General features: G+C 34.6%; 1 protein-coding gene across 1 annotated transcript; it reads right to left on the bottom strand.

The window, feature by feature from the left end:
- Positions 1-19,096: 19,096 nt before the first annotated feature.
- Positions 19,097-22,440, bottom strand: LOC141640988 (uncharacterized). Its single transcript, XM_074449666.1, has 3 exons — positions 21,855-22,440; positions 21,246-21,718; positions 19,097-19,858 (listed from the first exon to the last, which is right to left on the bottom strand). Exons 1-3 carry the CDS (start codon positions 22,438-22,440, stop codon positions 19,097-19,099), a joined length of 1,821 nt encoding a protein of 606 aa, XP_074305767.1.
- Positions 22,441-23,433: the final 993 nt, after the last annotated feature.

Here is a 23,433-nt window from a genome sequence, read left to right as displayed (position 1 = left end):
CCAGTGTGGTTGTCGGTATGTCTGGGTGTGTCCCCGTACTGTGGTGGTGGTTGTTGATGGTGGTTCATTCATATCATGGTAATGTTGTATGCTCACACACTCGAGTCGTGCAACACTTTATTTATTTAATGAAATTGATGTTTGTGTGTCTGTGTCATTGTCACCTATCTCTTTTGGGGTGGCATGTGTCGATCCATATGATATCCTTTGGTCATATGGGGATCAGGTTAAGTACATGTTGTTTTGATAGCACACGGGAGAAGGGTTGAGCTTGATGAGGCATGAGACGAGTCTAGTTGACTCGAAGAGTATAGTTCTCACGAGTTGTACTTTTACTCATTCGTTTATGTTTATATAAATCATTAACCATTACATTAATAAAATGTTCTTTGATTGAAGTTTTGAAACCCTACCTCGGGAAACCGAGATGGTAACGCTCCAATTATCTTGGCCAGATAGTGTTGGAGTATGTGTCCTGAACAATGGTGCGATCACATTATTGAAATTCATGATAAGAATACGTAAGGGATGATTCATTTATATATGTCAATTGATCAACATTAATCGGTAATGATTGGCTGACTAGAATTTGACATTACTGTCGTTTAACGGTGGTGATCAGTTGATCCCTTAAGGTCACACCTAAAGGACGATTCCTTCAATTGTAAAGCTAATCGATTGTGTGACGATACAAATTGACTAAATTCTTAAATTGAACAAATTGATATATAAGAGAGAATATTATATCTTAATGTAATATGATTAAATAAGATTCAATTTAGTAATTAAAATGTTATATTACTAAAATTTATTATTGTTTATGAAACAATTGAGATGAGAATGAATAGTTAATTAAAATTATAAAATGTTGTGAATTATATTAACTTGACCAATTTTATACACAAGTAATTATGAATTACTAGGAAATTTGTTATTTGTAATTTAATTAATTTATATAATGATATTTAATTGTTAAATATGCATTAAATTGATTAATAACATGTTACATGTCACATGTCACACCATATTTCAAATGACAAATGACAAAAATAAAATGGAGTCCACATTATATGAGTCCACCGGTTTTAAGGGTTGTTTAAGGGTTAATTGTAATTGATAATTTTAAATTAAGGATATTATGATTACCCCTAAAACCCTAGATGCTATCCTAAACATCTAGATAAGAGTAAAATGTAAAATATGCATGCATTGGCTCCTTTTGGCCACTCCACCAAATCGGCACCCCCTCTCATGGACAATAAGAAAGTTGTTCTTATTTTTCCCATTCAATTAATTCTTATCATTCCTTTTTAATGGATATCTCTCTAACTCTCTAAAATAGTTTTAGTACATAAAATTATTCAAAAATCTATTATCTAAAATAAGATTACTAAGGTAGTAATAGTATCAATATTAGATTTATTTAAAGTAACTAATAATGTTATCTAGTTAGTAATAATATTAGTATTGAGGGATAGTCTTGGTGCAATCAAGAGAAGGATCTCTACTTTGGGATCTTATTGGAGGATCATCCTAATATCTTATTTAACTCAAGATCTAGATTTGGAAGGAGTCCAAATCTAGTGCCCTTAAATCCGTTTCACCATTCTTGTTAATTTTGTTATGCATGCACTAGGTCTAATGACTAAATCAATGAGTAATTTAGATCATCAATTAAATGAGTTTAATTAGAGGGTTATTGAATCCTTTCAAGTGGTATCAGAGCTTAGGTCGTGCATGCATGCATAATCAGTTTGGTATTTCCGAGTTAAATGTAACGTAATTAAAACTAGATATTTTGTGATTTATATGATAAAGCCACGAAAATTGTTGCATATTATACATTCTGATCCTAAAATGTTTTTAGGTCATTTTGATGATTTATGGACGATCATTGCTTATTATTATAATTTTTAGTGAAATAATTACATTTTAATGAGTAAAATGAACTTTTATTTACTAAAAATAGTTAAACTTTATTACTGGCCGTGATTTTTTAGTATGACTTCACATGCATATTTTGCATATTGTATGTAAAATCTCGGATCATTGTGATTAGTTTTGCATGTTTTATGATTTTTATGTGATAAAAATGGTATAAATGGAGGTTAAATGACTAAAAATAGTTAAACTTTGAAACAGACCATGAAATTTTAATATGATGTGACGTACATATTTTAAATATTGTATGTAATATTTGAGATAAATGTGATTTATTATGCATGATTTAAAATTTTAATGGTTAAAATGATATAAATAGTGACTATTTTTAGCAAAAATAGCTAAATTAAATTTTATGGCATGAAAATTTTCCCTGATGTTGTATATATGATATGAACATCAGATATAAAGTTGTATGAATAATTTTGATTGATTTGGTATGTTTATTAATTTTTATGTGATAAAATCGATAAAAGGGCAACTTTATTAGTCATAAAAATTAATTCGAAATTTTTGGTTGAAATTTTACCATTTTCAGGCTCTGGAAATTATTTAGGAATGTTCAAAATTTTGATTTTGATTTTTCAATAATTTTTATGTTTAATTTGGAATTAAATGGTAAAAGTTATGATTTATACAATTTATTAATGAAGTAAATTATAAATATTTTGTGGGAAAATTTTATTGAGTTTTTGGAATCTTGATAATTTTCCAGTATATGCAAAAAAATGTGATTTCGAAATTTTCAAATTTTTATGATTTATTGGGAATTATTTCATAATTAATTATGATTAAAGAAGTTTAAATAAGCAATAATACAAAACCAAGTTGAATTATTGTCAAATATTTAGTGAAGACTAATTTTTGAGTCCTAAGAAGGATATAATAATTAACTTGGGCTTAAATTTGATTTAAGTATTGATTTGTGATTTTAAAAAGTTATTATCACGCATTTCCATAAAACCGGATTATATAAGATATAAGGTTTAAATAGGGCGATTTGGCACATAAATTTGGCATGTTAGACACATATATTTATGCTGCATATTTTATTTATGAATGTCATATTTTATTTATGTAATTTTTAATTATGTAATTTTATCTTAGTATGGCCTTAGTTTTAATCGGTATTACCCGTAATGTAATGGAATACCGATTCGGTTGTAATTTTAATGTGATCTCGCATCACTTTTATTTTTACTAGATTCCTTTTTACAAATGTATAATAGAAATGCTATGTAATATTATTATTATTTGTAATTCTGGAGTTCCTTCAAGATGGTGACAATCGGAAAGGCGTTCCGATCAACACGAAGTCCTTGGGAAGTGTGCCACTTGAAGTTCAAGAGACCAATTGAGTTGGTTTCTGCATTTGTAAATAGAATATTATATTTTCTATTTTACGAACGCTATACTAGGAAATTTATTTATTGCTTTGCATTTTTCCTGTATATGTTTGCATGCATTGCCAAATCGCCATAAACTAAACAGGCATTTTTATATATATTTATATCATCTTTTCGACCTTATCGATTGTAATTATCGTTAGTTCACTAATATAGTTCACATAAAAGTGATAGATAATAAATCGACAAGACCTCTCACATATTTAAAATTGAGATTAGCCTTTCCAAATAGTAGGACTCACGAATCCTTTTGACATTTGGGGTAGATTCCGTTTCCCGGGGTACTTTCATTTTCATCGGGTAAGTGGGGTAATAACAAGTTATTACACACGAATTTTGGTTGGACTCAACGGGACATGAAGACTAGTCTTATGTTCCGGGGCTAGAGATGAACTTAATGTAATTTCATCGACCGGAGTTCTAATTGTAGAATCGGTTAAAGAGTTGACCCACCGAGTTATATTAGTGAGGGATGTATCGGTTTCCCCGTACCCGAGTTAATATGGATTTGGATCTCGGAATCATTTATATAATTGGGTGGAGGTCATTATATAAATGCTAAAACATGCTAAAATGTTTTCATATTTTAACGATAAATGTTTCTTTTCCAACTATTTCGTTGTTTTATATTGTTCTTTATCATCGCTCCTACTCATATACGATATCATTCGATTGTAACACGAGTCTCCGCTAAACCACTATTACTAACGACAAATAGAATCTCTTTCTAAATCCTCAAATGAACCGTTTAAATAGGGCACGGACTAGTTCCATAGGAATCGTTCTATTGCATATAACTCCATAGGAGTTGTCCTATATCATATAAGATTAACATCTTAAATTCCTAACATGCCTATGTATGATTCTTGTGAAGATGTGGGAATAGAAATAATGATTAGTCAAAATATGTTTTGATAATATCTTCTATGTATCCACGGTTCAAAAGTCTTATTGCTCAAACTAAACACTAATTGTCATCAAGTACTTAAGTTATTGTTAACATGGCAATGTTAAATTGGTAAATTTATTTGTTAGAAATTTTGATTAACCAAATACCACAATAGAGTTAACCCTTGTGAAGGATTAACTAGGAATTTATATGAAGATAAGTCTTCATCAAGTAGAAATTCTTAAAGTCAGTGGGAGCAATAAGAAGTAAGTACCTATCTTAATTATTAAGGATAGAATTAGGCTCGAAAGAGAAGATGTTAGACACTAAAATAGATACAAACCCCCATAAGTAAAGATCCAGGAAGTTGGTCGTGTGACTCCAACATATTCCTTCTTGAACATCTATGACATTATCATTGGATTATTGCCAATTACCACATCATGAGTATTTGATACAAATTTATGGATTTCATCATAATATTTGGCATTATCATGTGATGACTAGCAAGAAAAAGTTCAGAAAATTGCATGAATGGAACTAGGATAGTTGCCATTTCATCCATGAACATATGAATGTTGTAATGTACTCATATTAGTTTTGTATTTAGAAGTGTACCTCAATAATTGTTATGATGTACAATAACTCTAAATAAGAATATAATTCAAGTTTTTGTATAAAAACAAAGGGGTTTCACTATTATGCAATTAAAACAAGCGTTGTGCCCTTACATACCACGATTAAGTTTCTGGTCAGACCATACAAATCAAGGTAATTATATTCAAACTAGGAATAAAATGTCATATATATAAGACTCAAGTTGGTGACTTCAATTATTTCTCAATTCTCGATTGAAAATCACATTTAGAAACTAGTTTTGACTAGTCTCCCAAACCATTTGATTGGGAATCTTTTGGTGTATATGAATCTTGTATTCAAAGCAAGTTAATTCACGACTTTTTCTGCAAAAGGATTATGAATAGAGCAAGATATTCGCCCTATTTACACTTTGAAGTGTATGGTCGAATACAATTTCAATCAGACAAGGTTATTACTTCTTCATCTCTTTTACCAATAAATTAGGTAGATACTTGATATCCACTTAATGAGGTAAGAAGAGAAATTCTTTCAATAAGTTCAATGAATGTTTAAAAAGTATCAAAACCTACAGATTATAAAACCAAAGTATTAGTACTTTGTTAAAATGGGGAACAATAAAGTGATGACTTTTATCTGCACCAAAAAGAGTGTGATATGGTATCACAAGTTCACTTTCATTATGATATGATTGGATCTATACAATATAGTTGGAGGTAGTTTATGTTATAAAATTTGTCTGGCATTTAAATTTTCCACTAAAATAAAACATGGTTAAAGCAATCATCTACTTTTCATATGAGATATGGTTAGGCATGGTACCTAAATTGTAGCTTGTTTTGATAGTAATCATGTGCTCTACATGATCACGAGAACAAAGGATTTGTGGCTAGTGATGCTGTCTATTAAAGAAAAGAGGATTATTTCTTAAAGACAGAGTGGAAGAAAATCTTCAAGAGCCACAAACTGAGAATAAGACATAGGAAGTTATTCCTTCTTGGTCAAAATCAGTAATTATTTATTCAAAACCTAAAGTGGACAGGAGTCATGTTACTTTTGAAAGTAATGAACCTGTAACTTATTAAGATGCTTTATCTAGTCTCAACTTCACAAGAGTCTGAAGTGAGCATAAACATGAAGATGTTTATTTAGCTTGGTTAATTTATAGCAAAGAGTTTTGCACGCTACAACAACGCTTTGCTAAATTCGGATTTTGTAATAGTTGGATTTTAAAATCATCTTGCATGAGTTTTGAAAATCGCAACTATCCTAAGGTAGGATGAAAACTTAAGAAGAAGTATTAAGTAGATGTTAAGGAGTTAAATTGTAAGTTTTGATCATGTGATAAACTTTTCTCGAATTGTCGAGTAGTTCTGTTTATACATGGAGTTTAGTGGGAGTAATGTGGTGTTACTTGTCTTATATGTAAGGGACATATGATCATTGTGAATGATGGAAGAATTAGGAGAAGAATAATACATCTCTAAGATATCCAGTTAGATGGATATTAGCATAAAATTTAATATTCTTATGTTAATAAGAATCTTGACAAGTTCAAAAATATTGAACATGAAGAAATTGAATCCATTTGCTTCCGCTGCGGGGTTAATTCATTACACTAAGATGTATTTCCATTCTTAAACCTCGTATACTTGGAGTATGACGAGATGTTACAAATCGAATCTTTGAGAGAAGTCTCTATATAGCCACATAGTTCATTAGTTAGTACTCAGGAAGTACTAAAGATATGAAGCTAAGCATTTAGAAATGAGATGGATTTATGTGCAAGGAGTTACACAAAAACCATATTCTAAACACATAAGGATGGTTAGAGAACCATCTTGGCTATATTATTTAAGGAGGATATCTGCTAGAAACGTCCTAGGCAGTTGAACAATGAGATATACACAACAGAAATTGTGTACACTTGCAATAATGAGATATGCAAGAAGGAAGGGATAATATAAGGATTCAGTTTTGTGAATTGGAGGAACTATGGTAGTTCGTTCCAATAACATAAGGTCCTATCCCTACTCACTGTGAGGACAATGGGAGCTATTCTAAGGCAAGATAGCCTATGTCTAGATTAGATCTAGACACATATACTCAAAAGGGTTTTTATAATAAAGATTATACATAACAAAGGGAAATAGTATATAGTAAGGTTAGTAAAGTGCAAAGTGTTGCTAAGACTTACTAATCAAGGCCTTCTCATAGGCTTAGCATGATGTGTGATGCCATTTCAATTGAATTGAGATGATCCACTATATACGAGATTCAAGATGAATTATAGATTATGTAGTAATTGATATTGTATCAATTTTACTTATGTGATAATGCACTCATCGTTTGAGTTTTATTCAAAACTCTTTTCTTTAATGCTTTGTTTTTCCAAATAGGTTGTCGAAACAATGTTGAACCCTTTTAAAGTGAACTGGATTAACATAGTATTCGCTCCTAGTCACTTATATGAGGTGACGTCTCCTAATGACTAGAGTATGAGTCGATTGATGGAAAGTTCAAGTGGCAAAGGGTCATAAGGGATGACTAATCGATCACATATGTAACACCCCGTAAATTTGAAGACCTTTATTATATTTTAAAAGTAATATTTTAATCTATTTTAATTTAATATTAATTTATTTGAAATAAAATTTATTTGATAAAATATAATCTTATTTTATTTTGAAGAAAAGTAATTATTTTTGATAGTATAGAAATGTTTAAAAGTGATTTAAACTATATTTAAACTTTTTCCTTTGATAAAATAGATTTCGGATAAAAGTCGTAAAATTGGGATTTTCCCATTTCTTACGGTCGTTGGGTAAACGAGTTTGGATATTGGGCATATGAGTACTTAATCTTTTAGTAAAATAGTGTTTAAGAACTTTAATATTCTCGGAAATCGCGTTCGACGAATATTTCTAATTACCGTCGAAACAAACCCCAAAACGTAAACAAATGACCCATCTCCCCATGCATTTTAGCTGGCCACCTACCCTCCATTGTCCCCTCTTTCAATTCTCATTTCCTGCATAATTCACTCTCTCTCTTCCTTTCATCAAACACCAAATTAATCTCAAAAATCCTCCTTACAATCCCTAAATCCACCATAAATCCTTCATTTCTCCACAAAATCTCATAAAAATTATATATTCGGAATCCTCTCTTCAATCCTCATCTACTAGTAAGCTTTATTTTCATTTCCCCCAATTTTGTTTTAAGGCTCATCTTTTAGGGTTTTCGAATTTAAGCTTAATAATTGTGTTTTTGTTGTTCTTATAGGTGAAGAATTTGAAGATGAGTTAGGTGACTCATATGTGGTTGAAGATGAAGAGTAATTTTGGGTTTTAGAATTTTTCTCAAGTTATTACTTGTCTCTTTGCTAGCTTAAGGTAACTATTCCGAGTTACTCGACGAATTAATGTCACATTAGTAGTTGTATTTGTTGTTTGTTGTTGTTTTTTGTTGTTTGTTTTCGTTTGTTGTTGTTTGTTGTTGTTTGAGACGATCTTGTTGATAAATGAATGAATGGAGTAAGATGAGTATGCTTATGTTTAATTTATGTTACCCATTTGTATATTATCGTTTGGAAGAAATTTGGATGAGAAATTATGTGTTGTGACAAGTCCGTGTTTTGGCTGGAACGCATCAGTACCGGACCGAGACGGTTTCCAATGTTTCCAAAAATATGACAGATTGAACGGCATCGAAAAATTAGGTGGTTTAGCCACTTGAATCACACAATTCGGAGTCCGTATGAGTAAATGGCGTCGTTTTATCGATTAAAAATTTATAGAAAAGTTTACCTTTGTGTGAGACGGTTATTTATGCTATTTTATTATGTGAGAATTTTGTGGAATTAGTTATTTTGTACTTATGTTAATAGTTTTTCACATGATAGAAATTGGAAATGTTATGAGAATGATATTGTGATGAATTTTGTGATGTAGGCCAAGACTCTGAGCTGGGCCAGATTGACCGAACGAGTTTGGTCAAACTAGGTTTAAACCGGTCAGCCTCGATTAGATCGAAGACCCGTCGCGGGACTCGGGTCGAGGGTTTGTCTTTGAGGTGAGATTGGTTGTTATTGGATGTTTTATGTTATGCCTTGATATTTGTGATTATCATTTCACATGTTGGTTGTTGGATGCTTTGGATGCCTTATGCTTGAGTCTTGTTGCCTCTTTGCCATTTTAGCTTGTTCTCATGGATTATGGTACTGTTGGTTAGCTGGAATTTGGGTTATATTGATATTGGAGATATTGTTGGATTGTTAGCTGGATATGCTATTGCGTAGCCTTTCATATGCTAGGGTGTGTATGATCATTTGCGTGTGCAAGTTTGGACTCTATGCCCCTCTTATGGTTAAGTGGGTGTCCTACTTGTCTTGTGTGGTATGGGCTAAAGTATTCAAGCTGGGACTAGGTCCTAGGTGATTATTTCGGCCGTCGTCATAGATAGGCCATTATAGTCTTTGACGAGTATATGTTCATCGCTTAATAGCCTTTGTGTCTTAGCTTGGTGGGTTTATATCCAAGTTAGGGCATGACCTCCTGACGTACTCTTAGAAGTATGTGGTCAGCTTAAGTACTAGCCAACCCTTTGGTGGACTCCTTAGGGGTACTCATGTGTTGATATCATGGGTCTTGGATGCTGTAGTTTTCCGCATGTCGCTAGGTCTGCGCAGGTTTAGGACTAGGGTGTTTACCTTACCTCGTGGTATAGACTCGAGTTACAGAGTGACTATTGATGGTACTAGGAACTTATGCCTGTCTCTAGATATATTGTCCTTTCTTGTTTGATGATTCTATGAATCATAGAAGGTGAGATGCAAGCCGGCTATGGTTGATAGAGTTTGGATTCCCGGATGTTATGTGATTCACATGATAGTGTAGTATGAGTCGGTCTAGTATTCACATGCTAGGACTATGTGTTGTTATATTGTTGTTCACATGATAAGCACGATTGTTTAGCATCTATATGCTAAGGCTATGTGTTATTCATATTCATATTCTTATGTTTACATGTTATATTAATTACGACATTTCGTGGCTGGGAGAACTCGAAGTTACTCCCCACTGACTGTGGCTTTCGTATTTGTATAAAATGCGATTGACAGGTAGGTGATGCATATATGGGGTACATGGACGAGCTAGCGAGCAAAGTAACCTTGGGACCTAGATTAGCTTTATTTTATTGTGACCCTTAAACACTTTTTATGTCATATACTTTTTTTAGGTACATATGTCTCCCTTTTTCATATTTGGGTTGTATAACTTTGTTTCGCGACTTTAGCGATGTTTTATTTATGGGATTTATTTTGGACCTTGCATGTTTGACACCTTCCTATTTGGATATTTTTATAACAGGTTCAGGTTTTAAAAATTACAGGTTTCTACCCAAATGGACCTATTACAAACATATCCATGCAGTTTTTATTTAGAATTACGTGTTTACTTTTCCGCAATGAATGAGAGTGTCACAACATAGGCAGACTGTATGGGACACTCTGTCGGGCAGTGACCTCTTATAGAGTTCTGACAATTTTTTATAGCAGGGTCATCACGAGCGCTACAATAATATTCTTTTGAGTTGATTCTTTGACTAGAGACTGTTCGCCCAAGTCGGCACAGTTTCTGATTGACTTTGATTTTTGCCCCAAGCCATTCTGTCAAAAGGGCTGAGTGTGCATCTTTTGGGTCATGATGAACTGTGGGTGTACGAAATGAATAGTGCGATAGGAATTGTCCACCCTTTATCAGGGGTATTTGAAATCTTAAGGCCACTCGAGGAGTAGTGAACTAGAAATGCGTGGCCACGCTCGGAAAGTATCTACGGTAGATAACTCCGGTCAAACAGTTACTCTCCAGATCGAGGAAACCACTCTTGATATGATCACATGCAAGTACGACCTGCAAGACACCTTGTATTGAGTGGGAGATTGTAATAGGACAAGAGAATTGGTGACGCACACTTGTCTCGGACAAGTGGGAGATCGTTGGAGTATGTGTCCTCAACAATGGTGCGATCACATTATTGAAACTCATGATAAGAATACGTAAGGGATGATTCATTTATATATGTCAACTGATCAACATTAATCGGTAATGATTGGCTTAATAGAGTTTGACATTACTGTCGTTTAACGGTGGTGATCAGTTGATCCCTTAAAGTCACGCCTAAAGGACGATTCCCTCAATTGTAAAGTTAATCGATTGTATGACGATACAGATTGATTAAATCCTTAAATTGAACAAATTGATATATAAGAGAGAATATTATATCTTATTGTAATATGATTAAATAAGATTCAATTTAGTAATTAAAATATTATATTACTAAAAGTGATTATTGTTTATGAAACAATTGAGATAAGCATGAATAGTTAATAAAATTACAAAATGTTGTGAATTATATTAACTTGACCAATTTTATGCACAAGTAATTATGAATTACTAGGAAATTTGTTATTTGTTATTTGTAATTTAATTAATTTATATAATGATATTTAATTGTTAAATATGCATTAAATTGATTAATGACATGTTATATGTCACATGTCACACCATATTACAAATGACAAATGACAAAAATAAAATGTAGTCCACATTATATGAGTCCACCGGTTTTAAGGGGTGTTTAAGGGTTAATTGTAATTGTTAATTTTATATTAATGACATTATGATTGCCCCTAAAACCCTATATGCTACCCTAAATATTTAGATAAGAGCAAAAGGTAAGATGGGCATGCATTGGCTCCTTTTGGCCACTCCACCAAACCGGCACCCCCTCTCATGGACAATAAGAAAATTGTTCTTATTTTTCCCATTCAATTAATTCTTATCATTCCTTTTTGATGGATATCTCTCTAACCCTCTAAAATAGTTTTTGTACATAAAATTGTTCAAAAATCTAATATCTAAAATAAGATTACTAAGGTAGTAATAGTATCAATATTAGATTTATTTAAGGTAACTAATATTGTTATCTAGTTAGTAATAATATTAGTATTGAGAGATAGTCTTGGTGCAATCAAGAGGAGGATCTCTACTTTGGGATCATATTGGAGGATCATCCTAATATCTTATTTAGCTTAAGATCTAGATTTGGAAGGAGTCCAAATCTAGTGCCCTTAAATCCGTTTCACCATTGTATGAAAATCATTTTCTCCTAACCTTGTTAATTTTGTTATGCATGCACTAGATCTAATGACTAAATCAATGAGTAATTTAGATCATCAATTAAATGAGTTTAATTAGAAGGTTATTTAATCCTTTCAGATAGTTGGGGTGTTACATATTTGTTTGTTTTTCCAAGTATAGAAAGCATTCTACCCCTTGATATGAACAAACCCACAATAATCTACACATTCTCTAAAGTCTGCAATATCAGTCCATACTACTTCCCTACAAATTCTTTCATTGAAGTTAAGGACACTATTGAAGTCACCACACACTTCCAAGGCCCTTGATATTTATCCTTAATTTCTCTCATATGTGTCCATAAATCCAATCTCTCCCCATCATCATTGGTGCCATAGACAACAGAGTATAAGAAGGCATCTTCTGAAGCAATTTCAGTGACCTGAACTGTTATCACCTGAGCATTCTTATGAAGTGATGAAACCACAAAAAGCTATGGATCTCAGATTACCCAAACTCTACCTCCATGATGATATTCATTATTATTAATCCCCTTCCAATGTCCACCCAAATTACCTAACACATTATCAAAATCTTGATAGTTAATTTTTGTTTCTACTAAGCCATAAAGCCCAATATAATTTTGAAAAAGAAATTTCTTGACATCTACCTGTTTATTGGCTCCGTTTATTCCTCTAACATTCCAGTTGCCTAAACTATCCATTAGATACTGATCCAGGTGGTTCCTCTTGTCTCCCATTTTTTGACCCCTTACCCACTGGGCTAGTAGTAATTAAGAGCACCCACATATATATGACTTAGCAGGAGAGACATTCACATCAGTTATATGTTCTTGCCTTATTACTTGCTGGATGACATGAACTGGAGTGATCAAGGTTGAGTCCTGAAATGTTGGCCCTCCAAAAGGCAACTCAGGAGAGATTACCTTAGGTGAAGACCTCACCCTCACAATAGGCTTCTTAACAGCTCTCCAAATTTGTTGTGGTGGTTTGAATACAGGCTTTGGCACAGGTACAAGGAATTGTTTCTTCTTGCGCATATCAGTTCTATGTCCTATTCCCTTACAAGTATCAGACACCGTAAGTTTCCACTCGTATTCCACCAAAATACTAACATCATGTCCTTTCTCATCCTGAAACAAGAGTCTCTCAGGAAAGGCTTGTCCAATCTCAACTTCTACCAAAAGCCTGGCATACCCCCAATCTAGTTTTGTCCTCAGTGGCTGGTGAGCCGAAGTCGTATGCTACTAAAAATAAGTAATAAAGTCTTATTACCTTAAATTATATAGTAGAGGTAAGTCGGGTGTCCAATCCACAAGGAAGGCGATGTAATTAATGTGTAAAAAGTAAAGAGTACAAGTAACAATAATAAGGGGTTTTGTTGATTGAATAAGCTAATGACTAATAAGACAAAGTAATAAAGATGATTAATTCAGATGATTAAAGGTCTTGGGTCAACAAACATCCACTATCAACAAACTAATTGATCTTCGATTGTCTTTAATTCAATTACTTTATTGTTGAAATACAAGTTTCCTTCTCCCTCTTAAGTTTAGTCAACTAACTCGAAACGCGATATTAGAAGACCCTAATTATTGAACAATCTAATCCACGCATTTAGATTTAATTCAACAACAACATTAACAATCCAAGGAAGCAACAAAAATAACGATCTTTAAGACACGCGGTTAACGATTCGAATTACATGTCTAGTCTCTACTTTGTCCTAATAACGATGAAACGCATACAAATTATTAGAGTAAAGTTTGCTACTTTAGTCTAGATTAATTGAACAATTACGGATTCAATATCTAAACCTGCAATAGATTAATGAAATCAATTACTAATTGATCAGATTAGTAAGAGAAACAATAATCATAAAATAAGACCAAGAGACATAAACAATACTTGAGAAATAAAGAAAGAAAGAACAATCTCACAATTAATCTGAAGATAGCTTCAGTTCATCGATCTAAGAAAGGGAGGATTAGTTCCTCATAATTTCTTAGCAAAAGTAATTGGGTTCAAGAGAGTTTTTGCTCAAATTACAACTATTGAATGAATAATAGAATAGAATAATATGAAGTTGATACTTAACCTAATAAAAATAACTAATAACAATAATCTAATAATAATAATAATAATAATAATAATAATAATAATAATAATACTAATAGTAATAATAATAATAATAATAATAATAATAATAATAATAATAATAATAATAATAATAATAATAATAATAATAATAATAATAATAATAAAGTAATCAAGTTTAGGAAAGGACGAAATAAAGCATGAAACTCGTCCTCGAGCTGCTTGAAGCACACGCGACCCGCGCCATTTCCCGCGACCCGCGTGTATATCTGTCACAAAAAACTGCTCCGTGTTTTATTTTTCTTGCTGCAGACTTCATTTCTGCTGTTGGGCTAATATCGGACAACCCATGTGAGCTTGTCTCCATATGTGGGTTCTTTGTTTTCCTTGTTGCTAGTCTACTTGGATATTTCCCTTAACTTATTAATATTTGATTGTTGTTTCGGCCCAAATTGTTATAGTCAACATATGATTATGTCACAAACTCCATCCAAGACCATTCCTCCAATTCATTAATGGATAATATCAACTAAGTATCCCATTAATACAATCAATATCATAAAATGGGAATTAACACCACTTATTTCACCAATAGCATCCAAAACGACACTTTCATATCGTACTAAACCTGTCTTATCAACTTCTCCACACTTAGATCTTTACTCGTCCTCGAGTAAACTCAAAGGACTCAATAAAAGCTCAAACCAACAGCGATCCACAAAAGTATAAGGAAGCTTACAAGACTTACAATGAAACTCTTACTAGACGGTATCCAACATAGTAAAGGGAGATGAAAAAGCATCGGAAGATTTTTTCTTTACCTAAATCTCTCATTTTGCCTAGAGCGCCCGCCCTTGAGGGTTTTCACTCTAGCTTTCATTTTTTTCAAGCTCACTCTATTCTCAGTGGCACGCAACTCGATTCTTCATCTTACCCGGAGCGCCCTTTCAGGTTTTCACTCCGTCCTCGGCCACATCCCAATCTTGCCTAGGCGCCCTTCCGGGTTTTCATCTAGTTGGGATTCTTTTCTTTCCTTTTTTTTCCTTTTCAATTCTTTTTTGTTGAAATAAATAACTGAAATAAACCCACCACACAACTACAAATGACTACAAATCGGAACGATGCTCCCTCCCCACACTTGAATGAAACATTGTCCTCAATGTTGCAAGGACACAATAAAGGGAAAAAGAGAACAAACCTTAGTCAGACGACTCAATAGACATGTCTTTTTTTCGATAAAATGTGAGTATATTATAGAAAAAATCGTAACCATACAACGAGAATAATTAGACCGACTTGGCCCAAATTACACTCGCCCACCAACCAGTTCAGACCAAAACGACATTCTCATCTAAAACAACCAAACTGATATTACAACAAAACCAAATAGGATCAAAAGGACAACAAATCCCTAATAATCATCTTCTTCCTCATTTGGAGCCTCTCAACCAAAGCGCGGTCTGGGCGTCAATGAAGTTTCCTTCCATGTTCATCACACGATGGAAAACTTCATCCATTAGGTTTACTGCTACTCTCTCAGGCCTACAAACGGTAAGTTCATGCTTACTCAGGTTCCTTTGTCGCCAAATCCAATAGATAGTAGCGTTAATAATAGCGTTGATCAGGCTTTTCCTCGTGTCCGTCCCGGTCGATTCAATCTCCAAGTGTTGAGATTACAAGGAGGGATGGCGATCTGCAAATGGGAGCCTAGACTAGAGATCGATCCATTTGTAGTCGCAATCGAAGAATAGGTGCTCAATTGTTTCGCCCACACGACCACAAAGGTAATGATTATTCTCTTCACTTATCCCTAATCTGTAAAGTTTATCATTTGTGTTCAGTCTGCCCAGCTGGTAAATCCATCCGATGAAACCATGTTTAGGAATAGTGTATTTGTGCCAAACAAGCTTAGCCCAAGAGACAGGCTCCCCTTTAGATCTGAGGAACTCATATCCTCGAGCTATGGTGTACTCATGACCTTTCTCCTCTCTCCAAACTTGTTGTATGAACTGTGATTGGAGAAGCTCCTTTATCTTGCAAACTTTTCTCCAAGACCAGCTGGAGTTATTTGTGGGAGAATACTCCAACCAGTCTCTCCCCTTGAGGTAGATTTGATTTACCCATTTGACCCACAGGTGGTCAGGCTTGGAAGCCAACCACTGGACAGCCTTCCCAACTGCGCAGCTTGGTTCCGGATCTTGTCATTTTTTAACCCCAAACCACCCTCCTTCTTAGGCCTACAAGTTTTATCCCAGGAGACAAGGGGGGATCTCACATAATCTACTCCCCCATCCCAAAGAAAATTCCTACAAATGGCCTCTATTCTTTGAATAACCTTGAGAGGTAATATGAAAATGCTAGCCCAAGTAATTATGTAGGGTCTTTAGCACGGCTCGAATAAGGGTAAGCCTTCCCGCATAGGATAATTTCCTGGCACCCAAAACTCGATCCTGTGTACAACCTTATCAATGAGTGGCTGACAGTCTTTGGCCCTCAATCTGGAGGTTTTGATAGGAACCCCTAGGTATTTGAATGGAATAGAGCCTTCAACCATACCTGAAACCTGAATGATATCTTGCTTCAAATTCTCAGGGACCCCATTGAAATAAGCATTAGACTTGCCCCTACTCAGTTTTAAACCTGAAGATTTGGAGAATGTAGAAAAGGTTCTGAGTATAGTCATGATGGATCGATTGTCTCCTTTGCAAAATAAGAGAAGATCGTCTGCAAACATAAGATGTGTCAACTTCATAGGCTTACATAATGGATGGAAATGAAAATCCTGGGCAGTGGTATGATTAAGGAGTCTAGATAAGTATTCCATGCATATAGTGAACAATAGGGGGGAGAGAGGGTCCCCCTGCCTTAGACCTCTTTGCCCTTTGAAATATCCAAATACATTGCCATTAAGATTGATTGAGTAGCTAGTAGTTGTGACACATTGCATAATCCACCCTGTGACTTGCTTAGGAAACTGCAGAGCATTTAGCATTTGTTCTAAAAAGGCCCACTCAATTGTATCATAAGCTTTCTGTAAGTCCATTTTAAACAAGCATCTAGGAGAGACAGACCTTCCTCTCATATAGTCTGATAATATCTTGGCATATAAGAATGTTTTCCATGATGCTCCTCCCCTGAATAAATCCTCCTTGGTTCGTAGCAATCAGATCAGGAAGGATACTGGCAAGCCTGTTGCAAAGTACTTTGGATATACATTTATATATAACATTGCAACAGGCAATTGGTCTATATTGGAGCACACTAGTAGGCCTATCAACCTTAGGAATTAATGTGAGCATGGTTGAATTTATCTGTTTTTGAGAATAAGGCTGAATCAAAGAAATCCAAAGACAGACTTTTGTGACTTCAACACCCACAGTGTCCCAACTATCCTTGAAAAATTTGCTAGAATACCCATCTGGCCCAGGTGCCTTGTCATTTGGAATATGAAATAGAACCTCTTTGACCTCTTCTTTAGTAACTGGACTCAAAGCAAAATCGCTTATGAAACTCACTACACACGCCCCTTCCCTCACAATCCGCTACTCACCTTAGTGGTTGTGGCTTTAGATCCCAAAGAACATTGTATAATAGTCCAAAAAGGCCTGCTGAATCCCTTCTTGGCTATCATGAGTTCTATCCTTATGATCTATAATTTGGCAGATGTAATTCTTATTCCTTCGAGCTTTAAGGACCCCATGAAAGTAAGCAGTATTTGCATCACCCTCCTTGATCCAGTGAGCCTTAGCTTTCTGTTTCAGAAATTCCATTTTTGCGACTTGGAGAATAAGAGATTCTGATGAGTAGTATGCTCGATGTAATAAGTCTGGATCTCCTGGTTTAGCAACAAGCTGCTCCTGAATCTGAATAAGCTTTAGATAGGCTATATCAGCCCTGTTTTCTATGTCAGAAAACTGAGCTTGATTAAGTTTTTTAAGCTCAGGCTTGAGAAGCTTCAATTTTTTAACAACCTTAAACATATGAGTGCCATCAATACCATTGTCAATAGACATGTCAATCCTCAACACCGCGTGGAATAGATCAATCAACACACCATACCTCGTCCCCACACTTGGCCATTAGCATATTGCATAAAACACAATCACACAAGGCCAACAAAAGATAAGAGTAACACTAACGCCCCTTATTACTCCATCCTAACAAATGACCAAGTAGCTCTAATAACATAAGTTCTAGCAACAGATTGCACATAAATAAAATACTTCCACAACTCCGAGCTTACATGGTTAATCATAATCCTCTCTACGCCAAAACAACAAACCATCCAACCGCATTAGCAAGGTGCCACAACAATGCACCGCAGTTTCTCCACACCTTAGCCTCTATCCTACCCAACCAACCTTCTATGTCTCCCTTCTTATGTCGCAAACACCAGAAATCAAGACAGATCCGTTTGTTTTTTTTTTTTTTCGTTTTTTTGTCACTCTTTTCTTTTTGCGCAAAAATTGCACACACAAATCTATGGGTTGCCTCCCAGAAGCGCTGTTGTTTAACGTCGTTGGCTCGACATCTCGTGGAGTGGTAAACCACCCGGCTTAAGTAAGAGTCTAGAAAGTTACCTTACCAATGGAACGGGGTGTGCACTACTTGATTTGATATATATCACTGTGTTGCTTGACCTGAGCCCTTTCGACGAATTAGTTCAACATCTTTAAGATTCTCCTAGAGAAGGATACACCTTTTCACTTTAGGCAGAGAGTCCTGCAAAATTTCACAAGTTTTGCTCGGAAGTGGTGGTTTCCAGCTTCTTATAGAATGGTTAGTAGCAATAGCACAAAGAGAATAAACCGCAGAGTTAGTCAAATTAGGTGGATTAATTTCAAATTTAACCACCCTCCTATTAAACTCCATAGTCAAGGAACCATTTGGAACTTTAATTCGGGTTCCCGCGGTCTTTAAGAATGGTCAACCCAATAAAATTGGGACTCCATCGACCTCCTGTGCCATATACAAAACATAGAAATCAGTTGGAAAAACCAACTAATCTACCTTAACTATTACATTCTCTACTACTCCCCTAGGGTGAACACTAGACCGATTAGCAAGTTGGACTACCACCCTAGTACTCTTTAAAGGACCAAGCTTAAGAGACTCATAAACATGGTAGAGGAGAACATTTATTGACGCCTCTAGATCTAACATGGCTCTTTCAAACCGTGTATCACCTATAGTACAAGGTATAGTAAAGACACCCGGATCACTACACTTAGGAGGGGTCTTACTCTTAAACAACCCCGACACAAATTCACTAGCTTTACCCTTTGACTTTTTCAAACTCCATTCCTTTCGATTTCTTTTAATCATACAAAGTTCTTTTAAAAACTTTGTGTACCTAGGAATACTCTTAAGCAACTCAAGTAAAAGAATATTTACCTCGCATTTAAGAAATGATTCATAAATATCATCATTGTCATGCTCCTTCTTCTTGGTATCTTTCAAAGCCGCGGGAAAAGGTGGGAGTGGCTCATATGAAGGCATAGATGGTGTCACCTCCTTTGAATTAGATGCGTCCTCTTCCCCTCCATCATTAAGTAGCTTTTCCTCTTCAACCACTAGCTCCTCTTCTTCTTGAATGGTCACCACCTTAGGCTTAGCTTTTGGCTTTTCAATCTCCACCAATTTCCTACCATTTCTCAATGATACGACATTCACATTCTCCCTAGGATTTGGGACTGTTTGAGACGGTAAAGCACCCGATTGTTTAGCTTCCAAACGATTCACCGCGGTAGCTAATTGACTAACCTGATTCTCAAGATTCTTGAAATTTTGTTTATTTTATGCGCTATCTTGAGTGACACTAATGGTACAAGCCTAAATCATGTCCTCAGTAGACATTGATGAACTTGGTGTAGCTTGTGGTGGTGCCTAAGGTCTTGGAGTTTTTGTCCTCCACAATAGTGCGTGATAATATTATTAAATCTCATTAAGGAATATGCATGGGATATTCAATGGCAATACTAGTCAGTTGATCAACATATATCAGTAACGGTTGGCCAACTAGGGTTTGACGTTACTGTTGTGAGACAACAGTGTTCAGTTGATCCCTTTCAGTCACACCTAAAGGAACGAGTTCCAACACGAAAGCTAAATAATTGTATGAGATACAGTTTAATTAGTCCCTTGATAAATTGACTAAGAGTTAGTCGATTAATTAATTTAGAGAAGATATCGAGTTGTAAACTCGAGGCGCGGAAATTATTATTTAATTATGCGATAATTGAATAATAAATTATTTGAGACGGGAATTAATGATTAAGCAGTTAATTGTTAAATTAGTACTAATTGACTATTGTGATTAGTATTGGTACGTAAAATATATGTGTAGCTGTACATGTATATTTACGGAGTGTTTTAGTTAAAATTAGTCGGGAATTATTTAAACATAAAACGATGTTTGAAATAATCATTACACGTATGTGTGAAACAAATATAATAACTGTAATGGACCCGACTCGGTCACATTGGACCGTATGCATTATGGATAAGAGTGCATAAAACACAATGATTATGCACATGCCATTTTTATTGGGTGCACTTCCCATTGTGCTTTTGTTCTTACCCATACCAATGTGTATTGGGTGGAATAAAATAAGAAAACAAACACTCCACTCTTCCTACTCCCAACCGTCCAACATATACATACATACAATTGTGTTTTTCATTTTTTTTCCACTCATCTTTTGCATGTGGAGAGAAATATAAGTGTTCATCTCTCTAAAAACCTAAAATATTAGAAATCACATACTAAGAGTTAGTATTATAAATCTAATATTTTTACTAAGTGTTAGTATTATTTTCAAGGGTAGTCTTTCATAATATCTAGTTAATATTTGTAAGGTTTTGGGTAAGTTCTTGGGTGCCATTAGAAAGGAGATCTTCTACTTTGTAGATTTGAGTTTTTGGATGATCTTGCCAATATGAATAGCTCAAGAACAACAAGATAGGAGATCTCATTGTGCCCAAATACTACCATTACTCAATGTAAGGAAAAATTGTTTTTTCTCTTCTTAAATTTAAAATAGCTTAAATATTACATGCATATTATATAGATCCAATAATTTATAAAATAAAGATTTTGATAACCTAATTAGAGAGGTCTAATTTGGGGTTATTGTCTTTCATGAGGTACGTAGAGTTGCTCTTGTGATCGCAGAATAAACTGACCTCTAGGAGGGCCAGATGATGGGCTAACTTGAGAATTTCCCCAACGGAAGTTAGGATGAGCTTTCCATCCTTCATTATAAGTATTAGAGTATGGATCCCATTTTGTGTTTGGACTACTCTCCCATACACCATTTACCATCTGAAAACCACCCTCTTGCATTTGAGGGCACAAATTGCTAGGATGACCCTCAGTAGAGCATATACTACAAATAACAGCCATTTGTCTGCCAGGTAACATATCACGGAGTGTGGAAGCAATATTATCAACCTTTTCCTCCAAGCCAGGATTAACACCCATAGAATTCACTCCTCTCCGTGAAGGTCTTCTCTCAAACTGTTTAGAGGTCTCGGCTAGCTCTGTGATAACCTCCCAAGTTTCATCTAGATTCTTATTGGCTATATTTCCTTCACAAGCAGAATGAATCATACGGCGGTCATCTTGGTTCAGTACACCACAAAATTACATGATGAGATCCTGTTCGGAGTAACCATGGTAGGGGCAGCTGGCCCATAACTGCTTAAACTTTTTAAGGTACTCGTACCAAAGTTTCTCCGTCTTGCTGCTTAATATTACTGATGACTCTTTTCAGTTGAGTTGATCGACAAGGAGGAAAATACTTCTCCAAGAATGCTTTCTTCATACATATCCAATTAGTGATACTCGCCGGTGGTAGATAATTTAATAACCAGTCTCTCGCTTTGCTTTTCAAGGAGAAAGGAAAGCCTCTTAATTTAAATTGCTCATCTGTGACATCAACTGGCTTCATACCGGTGCACACAATATGAAAGTCCGAAAGATGCTTATTTGGATCCTCAATACTCGTCCCACTGAAACTTAGTAATTGATGTATCAAACCAGATTCCAGTTCAAAAGTAACTCCATCATCCAATGCTAGAAAAGTGATGAATAATGGCTGAACAACAAGATTTGGAGCTGTGAGCTCCTTTAATGTACGGGTCTCTCTAGCCATATTCAAAGACTTTTTGGATTCTTCAGAAATTTCAGAATTGTCAGAATCGGAATGCAGATCGTCGAACTCACTGCCTTCAAGAATAGCCACTATTTCACCTCGTTTGTTCCTTCGTAACCCGAAAAGAGTATGCGCAATCTCTTGGTCGAAAGGCTCGATGTTCAGGTTAGAAGAACGAGTACTATGCATAAAATAACAAAAAAAAACAATAAAGACTCTGCACTAATACACAAAAAATTAAACTATTGCCTTCCCCGGCAAAGGCGCCAAAATTTGGTGAGCCGAAGTCGTATACTCCCAAAAATAAGTAATAAAGTCCTATTACCTAAAACTATATAGTAGAGGTAAGTCGCGTGTCGAATCCACAAGGAAGGCGGTGTAATTAATGTGTAAAAAGTAAAGAGTACAAGTAACAATAATAGGGGGGTTTTGTTAATTAAATAAGCTAATGACTAATAAGAAAAAGTAATAAAGAAGATTAATTCAGATGATTAAAGGTCTTGGATAACCAAACATCCACTATCAACAAACTAATTGGTCTTCGATTGTCTTTAATTCAATTACTTTATTGTGGAAATACAGGTTTCCTTCTCCCTCTTAAGTTTAGTCAACTAACTCGAAACGCGATATTAGAAGACCCTAATTATTGAAAAATCTAATCCACGCGTCTAGATTTAATCCAACAACAACATTAACAATCCAAGGACGCAATAAAGATAACGATCTTTAACACACGCGGTTAATGATTCGAATTATATTTCTAGTCTCTACTTCGTCTAATAACGATGAAACGCATACAAATTATTAGGGTAAAGTTTGCTACTTTAGTCTAGATTAATTGAACAATTACGAATTTAATATCTAAACCGGTAATAGATTAATGAAAGCAATTACTAATTGATCAGATTAGCAAGAGAAACAATAATCATAAAATAAGAGCAAGAGACATAAACAATACTTGAGAAATAAAGAAAGAAAGAACAATCTCACAATTAATCTGAAGATAGCTTCAGTTCGTCGATCCAAGAAAGGGATGATTAGTTCTTCATAATTTCTAAGCAAAAGTAATTAGAGTTCAAGAGAGTTTTTTCCCCAAATTACAACTATTGAATGAATAATAGAATAGAATAATATGAACTTGATACTTAACCTAATAAAAATAACTAATAATAATAATAATAA

This window comes from Silene latifolia, chromosome 2 (genome assembly GCF_048544455.1).
Source record: "Silene latifolia isolate original U9 population chromosome 2, ASM4854445v1, whole genome shotgun sequence".
NCBI lineage: Eukaryota > Viridiplantae > Streptophyta > Magnoliopsida > Caryophyllales > Caryophyllaceae > Silene > Silene latifolia.
The sequence above is the reverse complement of the archived record's forward strand: the minus strand, read 5'-3'. Positions and strand labels throughout refer to the sequence as shown.